This window comes from Serinus canaria, chromosome 1A (genome assembly GCF_022539315.1).
Source record: "Serinus canaria isolate serCan28SL12 chromosome 1A, serCan2020, whole genome shotgun sequence".
NCBI classification, from domain to species: Eukaryota; Metazoa; Chordata; class Aves; order Passeriformes; family Fringillidae; genus Serinus; species Serinus canaria.
The window spans coordinates 22,308,717-22,321,180 of NC_066314.1; the positions used below are offsets into that span (position 1 = coordinate 22,308,717).

At 44.1% G+C, this 12,464-nt stretch overlaps 1 protein-coding gene across 3 annotated transcripts in view; it reads left to right on the forward strand.

The window, feature by feature from the left end:
* Window positions 1-410: 410 nt before the first annotated feature.
* TSPAN12 (tetraspanin 12) overlaps window positions 411-12,464 on the forward strand; it is a 40,953-nt gene continuing 28,899 nt past the window's right edge. For 2 of the 3 annotated variants that reach the window (XM_009086778.4, XM_050986841.1), the window contains exons 1-3: window positions 423-583; window positions 929-1,065; window positions 12,331-12,413. In XM_009086778.4, coding sequence (XP_009085026.1) covers window positions 1,000-1,065; window positions 12,331-12,413 — 149 coding nt within the window. In that variant the 5' untranslated portion in view covers window positions 423-583; window positions 929-999. Of the gene's footprint in view, window positions 584-928; window positions 1,066-12,330; window positions 12,414-12,464 lie in introns of all 3 variants that reach the window. The other variant, XM_030238091.2, reaches the window with a different exon arrangement.

The window sequence follows — 12,464 nt, forward strand, 5'->3', positions numbered from 1 at the left end:
CCGGGGCCACAGCCGTGCCCAGCCCCGCCGGGGGCACAGCCCTGCCCGGGAGCCGGGGCCACAGCCCTGTCCAGCCCCGCCGGGGGCACAGCCCCGCCGGAGAACAGGGGCCAGCCTGCCCAGCCCCGCCGGGGGAACAGCCTTGCCCGAGAACCGGGGCCACAGCCCTGCCACCCCGCGGGGACACCTGCCGAACGGGCCACCCTGCCAGCCCGCCGGGGCACAGCCCGCCCGAGAACAGGGGCCACAGCCTCCGCCCCGGGCAGCCCCCGAACAGGGCCACAGCCCTGCCCAGCCCCGCCGGGGGCTGTCCGCTCCCGGACCGCGCTGCCGGCGGCGCTAGGACCGGGCGGGCGGCGGCGCATGCGCGGGCGCCGCGGGCTGGCGGAGCGCTGCGGGCGGGGCGGAGGGGCCGGGGCAGCCGCGGGGCCGGGCTGGGCCGGGCCGGACCGGACCTTCGCCGGGACCGGACCTTCCCCCGAGCCCGCCGCAGGGCATGGGCGCCGCGGCTTCGCGCTGCGCTGCCGCGCCCTGGCCCCATGAGTCCTCGCCAGAGCAAGTGAGTGCGGGAGGCGTCCGGGCGGTAAGTGGCCGCTGTCCCACGGCCGCCCTGCCTCCCCAGGGCAGCCTGTCCATCCTGAGCTGAGAGGGAGCTGGTGTCCCCGGGCCGTGCCTCCGCTGCCCTCAGCTCAGCTTCGCTGTGCCGCTGGGGTAGCCCGCGGCTTCTCCCTGCCCGCGCATTTATTATTTTTAGGAGAACAGCTCGCCCCTCGCTGTCTCCGGGCGGGGCGGGAGGGGAAGGGAGGCTGCCGGGGGTCTCGGCGGGGCGCGGCCGGTCCGGGCTCGGCGCGGCTCAGCCGCCTCCACCTGCGCGCTGATCCTTCTGTAAGGCGGACTCGCCCAGCCCTTTCCCCCTCTTCCCCTGCAGGGCGCCGGCGGCGCGGCCTCGGGAGGGACGATGTGGTGAGAGGATGGGGCTGTGTCCCGCCGGGGCTCGCCATGGCCAGGGAGGACTCGGTGAAGTGCCTGCGCTGCCTGCTCTACGCCCTCAACCTGCTCTTCTGGGTGAGTGCGCCGGACCGGGCCGGGCCGGGCAGGTGCCGTCCCGGAGGATAAGGGCGGGCACGGCCGCGAGCTGTCCGCGCTGGGCCAGGGCCGGAGGTGCTGCCCTGGTGCCCTTGGCCCCATGCCAGGCAGCTCCCGCAGGGGAGTACATGTTACTGGGGGGAAGAATGCCTTTGGAAACTAGTAGGAAGTAAAATCGAGTTAGGGTTACTTGTGGGACTTGGTGTACCTGTAATTTGTAAAGAGGGGAATATTCACGGGTTGCTTCTTGACTGGGTGAGTTTCAGAGCATCCTGTGACCCAAAATGAACTCCAAGCTCTCGAAGGTACTTGAATAGTCAGCCCAGAGTCTTTTTTGTGCATTCAGGGGACAGATCCTAAGTGGCAGGCAAGGTCTTTTGTTTTGAGGATTTCAGTCAAAGCTGTATTTATAGCAGCAGGGTTTCTCACTCTCAGCACAAGTGGGTGTGATCAACTCGTGTTCCTTAAACTTTTGGAGCTTTGAAGAAACAGCCAGATGGTTATTTTCAGAGTCCTCGCTCATTTGCAACAAATGAAGTCTCTTTCACCCTAATAGATGAGATTTGTGCATGGTAAGGGGTGCAAATGGAATGACAGTGCACACCTGGGGCTCACACCTCGCTCATAAGGACTGGCTCCTGAGGTGCTCTAGACTTGAAGATGCAGGGGGGGACCAAACCTAGTTTATATCTGATTTTTTTCCTACTTGCATCCAGCTCTGGGATCCCCAACTCAGAAAGGACATTGACCTGTTGGTGTGGGTCCTGAGGAGGGCCGCCAAGATCATTAGAGGGGTGGAGCAGCTCTTCTGCGAGGAAAGGCAGAGAGGATTGGGATTTTCAGCCTGGAAGAGAGAAAGCTTTGAGGTGACCTGTTTGTGGCCCTCTAGTACCTGAAGGGAGCCTACAAGGAAGATGGAGAAGGGCTGTTTACTAGAGCATGTAGTGACAGGACAAGGGGGAGTGGCTTCAGACTGAAAAGAGAGTAGGTTTACATTACATATTATAAAGGAAGAAATTCTTACTGTGGTAGCAGTGAGTCACTGAAACAGGTTGCCTAGAGAAATTTTGTCTGCCTCATCCCTGGAAGCTTTGGTTAATTTGTTCTAGTGAAAGGTGTCCCTGGCCGTGGCAGGGGCTTTGGAAGTGAGATAAAGTCCCATGATGACTGAAAACTAAGTGGAAATCAGAATTCAAATGAGAGAGAAAACTTTTAAACAGCATGTGGAACAGAAAAATAGTTTTTGTGCAGAAAGGATTGCTTTGTTCAAGCTGGAGTCATAAAGCCTTTGAAGTCCTGAATAAAACTGTGCAGGACACTGTCTGGTAAGGTCTGCCTGTAGCTCTTAGAAGAGAACATCTGAAGTAAGCTTCAAAGTGTGTCCTGTGTGCAGCTGTCCCAGTATCTGTGATGGGACTTCAGCATTTGTCATTGCCTGCTTGGTGAGGATAGACAGTGCATATGAAGCTCTTTAAGATGACACAAATGGCTATTCTGATCATGAAGACTGCTGAAAAACTGAAGCTGCAGATGGTGGCTGCAAAACACCACTGCCTGGGGTTGGTTTGGTTGGTTTCAGTGCCTGTGGAAGCAGAGGAGTGAGAGAGCTTTTTTAGTCACTCTGCTGCTATCCTCATAGATTCTCCATAGTATTGCTTGTAAATGTACAGCTGTATGCTCTGTTTGGAAAGAAACTGTTTTTACTGAGCTCAGCTGATGAGCTGTGATGTACCTGTGTGTGCATGAGAGGGAGGCAGGCAGGAAGTGTTGTTACAATGCTTTTTGTCACTTTTGACCTAAAGTCTGCTGAGCTGCAAATAATCCATCAGCAATTAGCTGAAAGGCCAAGGCTCTGTTGTAGTGGCTCATCATGTTTTATAATGGACCAGTAAATGTACTGCCTTTTCTGCTCCAGAAAAACACCGGTTTTATGGAAGTGAGTGGATTGGTACTTCAGGACCTGCAACTTGCAGAAAGCCTTTCTTCTTACAAGATGGAAATAAATTCATCATCATCAATGCTCTAACTGTTGTTGGTTAAGTGACTGGCACTGGTCATAGACCTGATAATACCCTTCTGGAAGCTTTTTCAGGGTCAACTGAAGCATGCATCTGACTGCAGGATGTCTCTTTCATAGCAGTGGAAGTTGTATTTTCAGGACATCCTCAGTCTTCGAATTTTTTTTGGCTGTGTTTTTTTTGACTGTGCCCTGGACAAAGAATATCCTTCAGACTAAATCCTGCAGTTAAAATTTAATTTAATTCTTCTGCAGTCCTCAGATATATAAAAAAATGGGTATCATTTCTTAGCATAATTTGCAAGACTGAGGGATCCAACTTGATTCTGTGTTCTGTAACACTACTATTTCCAGCATATTAAATTCTGGACAGCCTAATAAAAGAGAAGATCTCCACAAAGACATGATTTGGTGTTTTGTGGTCAAGATTTAGTGCTTAGCTAAGCAGCCTATCTTAGTGGTTCTTGAGGGAACACGTGTTCCTACTGCTTCCTATTTTTCTGTTCTTAGGGACAGTTCTGGTCTTTGTTATATCTAGATACTGTGTGTGTTGGGACTTGGAGAAATTAAGTTTTGATGGCTTTTCATATATGTTTTATGCAGTTTATGAGACTGCAAGGTTTTTCCTTCTGGTGGGGGCTTTACTGGATTGGCAAGCTCCTGATGCTGTCCCAGCTCAGTAGCAGTCCTGGGTGTAAAATGAGTATCCTCATTCATTTTGAGCACTGTATGACTTGTCCTCACAGAATCCCTCTTTGCCATGCTTTGCATTTTGTTCTGTATTTTGCTGTGGTCATTTTCCTAGTCAAACCACCTTTGCATTTATACTAGGCAGACCTTCAGTCAAAGAATGTGGTCAGCCTGTAATAATGGCACAGACATAGCACAGGAGATACTGGAGTGCAAGTATCTCCTGTGGGTTGTGCTAGAACAGGAACTGGCAAATGGTGCTGAATACAGGGTAAATTCAGCCTCCTGGCTGCTTACAGTAGTAGGGGATTAAGCAAAGTAGTATTTGTAGTTTTGAGATGTACAGATTTGTTCTACTTTCCCTTGCAGCTTAGCTGTGTATTTTTATTAACAGAAGTTTTTAATAGTTGAAATAGATGAACTAGATAGTCATAGTAAATGCAACTCAATAATTTTATCAATTTTCTCATTTTTTTGGAAGAAAAACGAAGTATAACATGGCAGGAAGTGCATGAAAAAGTCTGTCTAGACTTTCTGTCTTGAGAGAACTAAAAACTTTTTTTTTTTGTTCCTGGTGATCATGTGAGGTAGGAGCAGCTGCTGCTGTGTCGCTTCTAATTGAGGATGACTGTACTGTAGTGCTGCGGACAAATCAAGGTTGTAAGTTGCAGTTGACTGTGTCGCAGGTGGTAAGGATCTCTTAGCTGATGATTAATAGTGTCAGTGGATGTTTGAGCCAAGACAGCGATGGTGCCACTTTTCTTTCACCTTTTTTTGCCTAGGGATATGCTGTTTCTGTTGAGCAGTGTTTAAGGTTTCCTTCAGCAGTACCATTTAATTTCACTTGTGTGATTGCAGCCAATAAACACTTCTGGCAGATAGTGGAAATTGTTTGCATCTATCTTGAGCTTGTGTTTGTGAACAAAGTTAAAACAACCCCACATAAAATGAAAGTGGAGCATGTTTCCAGTTCGTTTTCCATATGAGTACTTTTCACACTTAAATCTAGTTTTGCCTATGTGTAGTAATTGAGAACTCAGAACAAATGAATATGAGTGTTGTGCTAGGAAGTAACTAAGGGTGGTTGGAAGCAGTGATATTTTATTTCCTGTTTTATCCAACTTCAAATCATGTGTTGAATCTTGTTATTTTTTTGCTTTATTTTTGAAGTCTATTGTGACATGAAAAAAAAAAAATCAGTCTATCCTGCCTTCTGTGAAACCAGATTCTGCAGAGAGGTTGTTTCTCTTGTGTTTTGACTTCCACTCTTGTTGGTGGGATTTGTAGATACTTGGAATAAAAATTTTGGGGCAATGTTTTAAGTGGCAAATAATATCCATTGAAATTAACACTCCCTGGCCTGTACCTGTAACACAGTAAACTGTGGTTTAGGCTAATATCCTCTGATTTTAGAGACTGCAGTTTAGACATGTGGAATTAAACCTGCTTTTCTTAGCATTCTTTGTATAAAGAAAATAACTGTGGCTTCTGTGGGAATATGCTGTCTTTTTAAAGGAATGCTTTCAACAGAGAAAGCTATAGGAGGAGTCTTAAAGGAACAGAACTGTTTTTAATTCTGGTATTTGAGAAATCTCTTACTTTTGAGTTTCTTTAGGCTGTAATATTTATACAATATCGTTACATTACTAGACTATGTCCTAACAAAGTAGAGTTCAGCAATAAGTCAACTTTGTGTCTACCTCTATGTAAATTTTTATTCCAAGTATCTTTGTAGCTGATATGGCTCACCCTGAGTGGCATATCAGCTGTGAATTGCTGGATGAGTTTCTGGAAAACTGTCCTGAAATAGAATGGCTTAATGTGCTAATGGAAATCAAAAAAACAAACCCAGACCCCACTCAAATGTTAGAAGCTGCTTTAATATGCTTTTTAATTGCCATTCAGAAAGAAATGAACCACAGACACTTTTTTGGTAATACTCACTATTAACTCTGTGGAACTCATTATGTCAGCCTGGAGGATGAATCACAAACCTGTGCTGGCAAGATTGGAGCCTATAGCTCAGGGGGAAGGAAAATTTCAAGCTGTGTGTTTATACTGGTCGACCACAATCTGGAGCAAACTGGAAGGGCCCATCTGGCATGTCGGTACTTCTATATTGTTTCTTTCTTTAAATTCACATCTCCTTTTGTAGAAGGTAGCTATGCCATTATTCATCAATCTCCAGTACCCTGTGCCCAGTATACTCCTGTACCCTGAAGATTCTCTATTATTATTTTAATTTTTATAGGACTACGTGATTTAAATAAAAATGCAGGTTCATTTCAATCATCTTTGTGTGCTCATGGGTATTCATGTATAAAACAGAAAAGTTAGGTATAAACCCACTAACAGCTAATGTGTAGTCCTGTGGATCATAGGAAACACTTGCTCTTTTTAAGAGTGTGTGTGTGTGTATGTGTATGTATGTGTATATATATATATATATATATATATATATATATATATGCTGAGTTTAAAAATAATTTGCCTACATCTCTGAGATTGACCACTGTCCATGAATAGAAGCAAACTCTTAAAGAAACAAAATTAAGAATATATTGTATATATGTGAAGACATATCGTAGTGATGTGTGGATTGTGATACGGATTGGGATACTTGACTTGTGAGCATTGCTCTGGATTACCTGTGATGAGCAGCACATGCCTGTTCCTCCCCAAAGCAAAAGATATCTTGAGTGTGAGATGATTACTTTTGAGGGAAAAGTGGCACAAGTCATGTCCTAACAAGAAGTGCAGTGCCTGAGTAGTTGTAGAGAGGGTGCTTGAAGAAATATATGCACTTCTTTATCATTCTTTGCTTTTAATGTACCCTTGTTCTACACAGCTGAGAGGTTGACACACAGTAGGACTGTACCTCAGTTTTGTTTACATGCTTGGGCTCTTGTTCTTTCTGCTGTGCTTCCTCTGGGCACCTTGAACCTGCTGAAAAAGTGGCTCATGTTCCCTGGGAGGGTCACCTCTTAGCAGCCTGTCAGTGCTCCAGCAGTTGCCTTACTGCAAAGTGTGCGAGTTCCAGCCGTGCCAAATGTGGAGCAGGTTGCTAACTCACTGTTGCAGCTGTGCAAGCAAACCCAGATTCAAAGTGCAAATATGAATGTGCTTCAGCTGTTTACTGATGTGGGAGGGGACCAAGGCCTAACCTTGTAGGAAGCTTAGCTATATGAAATGTTGGAATATCTATAGACTCAAAGGTGCTTTTTTATGAAATGGGGGTTTCCATTTTTTATAGGCAATCGTTCTTTCTCTAAACATTTAAGTGGTTTTGCCAGGTAATACAGAAAAACAAGGCCTCTTGTTCCCCCTCCTCTACCCTTATATCCCTCTGTCCCAAAAACTGTAGCTCTCTGTTTATCCATGGATCTGAGTTATCTGTGTTTGTTCAATGATCTGAATATTGAACGCAATAGTGAAAATCCTGTAAAAGCGTTATGGCAATGCTTATGACCTTGTAGTGATATGTCCCCTCTGTCCCTTGGTAAGGGTAGGTCATAGCTCAGATTACCCAAATCAGTTTTAACAGGAAGATTTTCACAAGGTTTGTGGTTTGGGTTTTGTTTGCTTGTGGTGGTTTTTTGTTGCCTTTTTTTTTCTTAACTAAAATTATGGGACAAATTTTGATGAATGTTGTCATATCTTGGAAGTCATTTCCTTGCAGCCAGAAACCTTTTAATGCAAAGCAGGTTGCTCTGTAGTGCTGTTAGTCAGTATTTCATTACGGATATCAGACATCGCCTGAAGATGTTTACCCCATCTGTTAGAATAAAAGTGATCATGTGTGATTTTTGGTATGGAAGATACTTTAAATCTTTCCTCCGACTTATTTTAAAAATGTTCTGAAATTTGAGCAAAAGTAAAATGAATGTGCCAGAATGTTCAAATGTAAGAAAATGATGGGAGTGTGAACACAGGTGTGGATATAGCAGGATCAATTGGACTTGATCCCTTAAATACAGAAATCTGTGTTCATTTATTAATTGGAAATGCAGATTTATTTTCCAGTTTAGGTATGGCTTCAGAGACAGTGGGAGTAGCAATTTCAAAATAATGGCTTAAAAGATATACTTAATGAATTACAAATTATTTTATATTTCAATTTTGATGTCTAATTTACGTAAGAGTTCCAAAGACAATTTAAACTATGCTTGGAAATGATCACTCCTAATAGCTGAAGTCTGTTGTTGGATATTTTAATACAGTTGTCTGAGAAAAGTTTAGTAGCTTTAAAAACTTTACATTGGAAATTAATTTGAAAATTTAATATATGATTGTGAACATATTGTTCATATATAAAAATAGGATTTATTACCTAAATTCAATCAGTGTGAAAATATATTTAAAATAGAGCATTACAGTAGGCATCATTGTGAACCCCTCAGTGTCATGTTGATGGCTATACAACATACTGTGACAGTTCAGAATTAAAGCCATAGTAACTTTTTCAGCCAGCTGCAACAAATAAACATATTTTACTGCATACTATCATATCATATTTACAGCACAGCAGACTGGCTGTCATCAGAGAAACTTGAATGAGAACTTTTTGGGGAAATGATGTAACTGCTAATGTGAGAATTGTCTTAGTAGTTTTGTCATCTGATTACTTAATACAGATTTTAACTGTGTTATACATATGAATCTGTTTCGAAGCAGTGACTGAAGTGGGGACTGCCAGTTTTTTGGGGCCACTGTTTTACCATCTTTGAAATGAACCAGCAATAGCTGTAATCAGGACCTTGCTCTTGCCCATGACTTCTTGAAAATCACTTGGCAGTGAATTGCAGTCATGTGCCTGCTGATAATTGCTGGTGGGTTTGGATGTACACCAAGGTTTTTGAGGAGGCTGTTAATTGTTTCTGCCTACTGAGTGCCCGGACTCAGTTGTACTGCTGGTGTTGATGGACTTCCTGTGCTGCTGGCTGAAGATCTGCATGTGCTGTAGGTGGTGTGAAGTGGTGGGTGCCTGGAGCTTTCTTGATGTCATCTGGCACTTGAGGATGTTTAGTGCTTTTACAGGGAGCACATCTGCACATTGAGTCAGTAGGAGGCTGTGGAGGTCAGACATGTGTGTTGTGTTCTTGCTGTGATTGCCTTGTGGCTATGGAGCAGGTGAGCAAGTGGATTAATGGGTGGGAGCTAGTACTTGATAGTCTTTTGTCACTAAAATAAACATCAGTCATTATGCAGGACAGTCTGGTGTTGCAGAGGCATGTTTCATCCCTCAGGGTGTTGCTGCCCTGAGGCTCACTTCTGATCAGAGGGGATGCAACTTTTTCCCCATCATTTCCTTCTCTTAGTGAAGAGGTACCAAGCACTTGCTGGCTTATGTGCTGTGAAATACACGTTTTGTAATGAAATTATTTCTGAATTGCTATTTTGAGTTATCAGTTTGCTCTTTTACAGGCCTCTCTTTTTCAAGAGGAGCCTCTTGAGTGTTTGCCTTCACTTTCTGCCACCCCAGCTGGACACTGTTACTACCTCTCATGCCTGTGAATGAAGTGTGTCACAGCACTCTGGCTTTCAGGTCATTCAGAATAATAATTCACTTTGGACTTTCTTGAAAATATGGTGCCCAAAGGTGCCTCACTAGGAATTTGATTGGCAGGAGAGTGTTGCACAGATAATCTGTGTGTAACATCTGTTTAGCAGCGAGGTAAGGCAATATGCTTGCACTTTTTTCAGAGTCATGCTGACCTAGCTCTTGTGAATTTTAAGAGTAGCAGAAGTCAGTAACACCTGAAGCAGTTAATGGGGTGAAAACATGACAGGCACAGGGTAGGTGAGTGGTTGAGTGGTAGCCTGGCTTTCACAGGCTTTATAGGTGGAATGTTCTTCCATGTAATTTGCATCAGCAATAAACAATAGTAATTGTTAATTATTCATACTGTATGAAAATAGCCTGGGAGAATCTAAATGTCCGAAATCTTTCTGAATGATGCAAGAGGCCTTTCATAGAGAGTTTGTTCTTATGAACTGAAATGGTGTTCATGTAGTTAAATTATTGGTGATGGTTGTGTTTCCTAGGTTGAAGGAAGCAGTCTTTTTCTTCCAGTTGCTGTTCATAAATGAAGAGGGAGTCACATTTCCTGATATGATCATTGAGCATTTCTGTAGAAGTCACATGGCCATGTGTTGGCCTCAGCTTGGTCATGTATCTGCCTAGATTTTCCATGGATTTTATGTGGGCAAAAATACATGTCTAGGTAGAGAAAACTCAATTTAGGCAGACAGAACAGAAATGAAAGTTCTTGTCCATCCTGATTTGTCTTTGCATGCAAGTCCTTTTCTTCTAGCCAACTGAAGGATTCTCTTAGTGACAGGACTCTGCTCAGTACTTTTGGTCTCTAGGAAGTCCTTTCTCTCCCCTCTGCCTTTTACCCGTTTGCTCAGTGATCTCCCTTTTGTGAGTAACCTGCATGCTGCCAGATCTTACCTCTGCTGAAAGAGCAGTATAGCCTTCCTCAAAATCCTCCACCTCTCACTGCTGTGTACAATGTGTTGCCACTTGCTGATGGCTGAAAGAAAATTGGTGCAGCCTGAGAGTGCCTAATGGACAACAAGGAGCAGGCAGTCCACCAGTCTGGTATGTGAGGAGGAATATTATTTAGAAAGTGACCATTTTTCTAGTACTGCTCTTCTAGCAGGACCATCTGGCTCTTACTGAAAGTTTCTGAGCAGTGTTTTGATGGACTTCTCACTTCTGAACACCTCTGTTGGAAAATGAAGTAACCAAATCCAGTTACATCTTAAATATATCTTAAATATTTTACCATGAACAGAGTGGATGTGTGAGCTAATACTTTGTGTATCAACAGGCCTTTCAGGGAGGTGTGGAGGGTTAAAAATGTTTTGTATTGCCTTTTGACCACAAGAAAGTAGGCTGTCTGCTTGTAGTCTGCTTTACCTCTCCACTGTTTTTGATTGCTTGTGTGGTGTGTTTGCCTAATGCTTTCTTAGGCGATAGGTGGGAGGAGTTTATTTAGGAGGAGATTCCAGTCATCTTGTTTTCCTTGTTCCTGCAGCTTCCTGCAAATAAGACAATAGAAAATGTTCTTTACTGTTTCACCAGCCAAAACAGATCCCACAGAGTATAAAGAACAGGAGTGAATACAGTAGACATGTAGCATGCACTAGCTTCCAGGAGTATGCTTGCAGCATGCCAAGCACCCAGCTCCTGCAGGCAGCACTCACAACCAGGGCAGTGCCTGTACTTTGTGCATCAGATCTAAAAAGCAGGAAGATGCTCTGGGATAGCTGCTGGGACTTCTGTGAAATCCTGAAGGCATAAGTAGTTTGCTGTGGGCATGCTGCAGGCTAAGGAGCCAGTAAGGACACCGAGTGACTTTTCCTTTTAGGTTTGAACCGCTTAACTTGTTCTTCAAAACACCTTCAGGGAAATATGAGGGCATGTGAGAAGCTAGATTTTGAGGACAGCAGGGGAGATTAGTGCTTCTTACTGGTTTAAGAAACTGAAGGTATAATGCTGATGTGGCCTGTCATACTCCTATGCAGTTCCTGAAAACAGTAGTATTCAGGAAAGTCAGCAAGCTTAGGACTCCCTCCCTCAGCAAGACAGTGGTGCTTTTGAGGTACTGCATCTTCTGTGGTTTGGGCTTAGGTACCCCTGTGAAAGTGAGTGAGGAGTGCCTTGTCCTCTAACCCTCTGCTGCAGCAGTGGCAGAGCTGGTGCTGTCACAGCGTAGCAGGTTCTGAATGTGTTGTTCAGGTTTGGCTTCTCAAGAAAGTCAGAGGGCAGAGCTTATTCTGGTAAGTTCCAGGTGTGCTGCAGTGTATGATGGCATCAAGTGACAGAAATCCATGTCTGCTGAGGTGGTGGCAATTCTAGGTGGGGTATTCTAGCTCAGTCTCGGGGATTTAGTTGCTGTGGCAGCAGTCCTGGTGAAAGTACAGAGGCTTTATGCCTCTGAAGTTTCTGACACATTAGATACCCAAATGCTTTATATGGTTTATAATTGAAATGCAGTTAGTTTTATTTTCTTTTTATGGTTCAGGAAACTGAGATGTAGTATTCATGATGTGACTGTGTCAGAATGAGCAAGAGAATCAGATTCTTCTGAATTTAACCCAAGATAAATCTCCTCTCTTGAGTGTCAGTGTGTCAGGACTGTTGTACCAGGTTTTTCTTCACTAGCTATGTACCTGGGTATGACTTCATGGTTTCATGCAGACTGATGTGTATCACTTGTTAGCCCTGGAGAGTCCCTGATTTCAGCAGTGTCAGTACTCCCTGTTGTTTCTATGGGATGTTGTGCAGTGGTGGGAGGGGAGCCAGCAGTAGCATCACTACATGGAAACGATTATTGTCACTGGCACCATAATACTTGGGCAACAAACCAGTTCTAAGCATATAGAAGTACAGTTTTGAGGACAGTATGTTGTTCAAATAAATGAATGCATGAAAGATGTTAGTCATGATTGATCCTCTACTTAAATTATGAATGATCTTGTAATTTGCATTAAACCACATGATAAATAACTTAATGTTTTCTTTTTAGTTGATGTCCATCAGCATATTAGGGGTTTCTGCTTGGCTGAGAGACTACCTGAATAATGTTCTCACTTTAACTGCAGAAACAAGGTAAAGCTTTAGTTAAACTTCTAATCTGTGTGGGTTACTGATTAGGGTAGA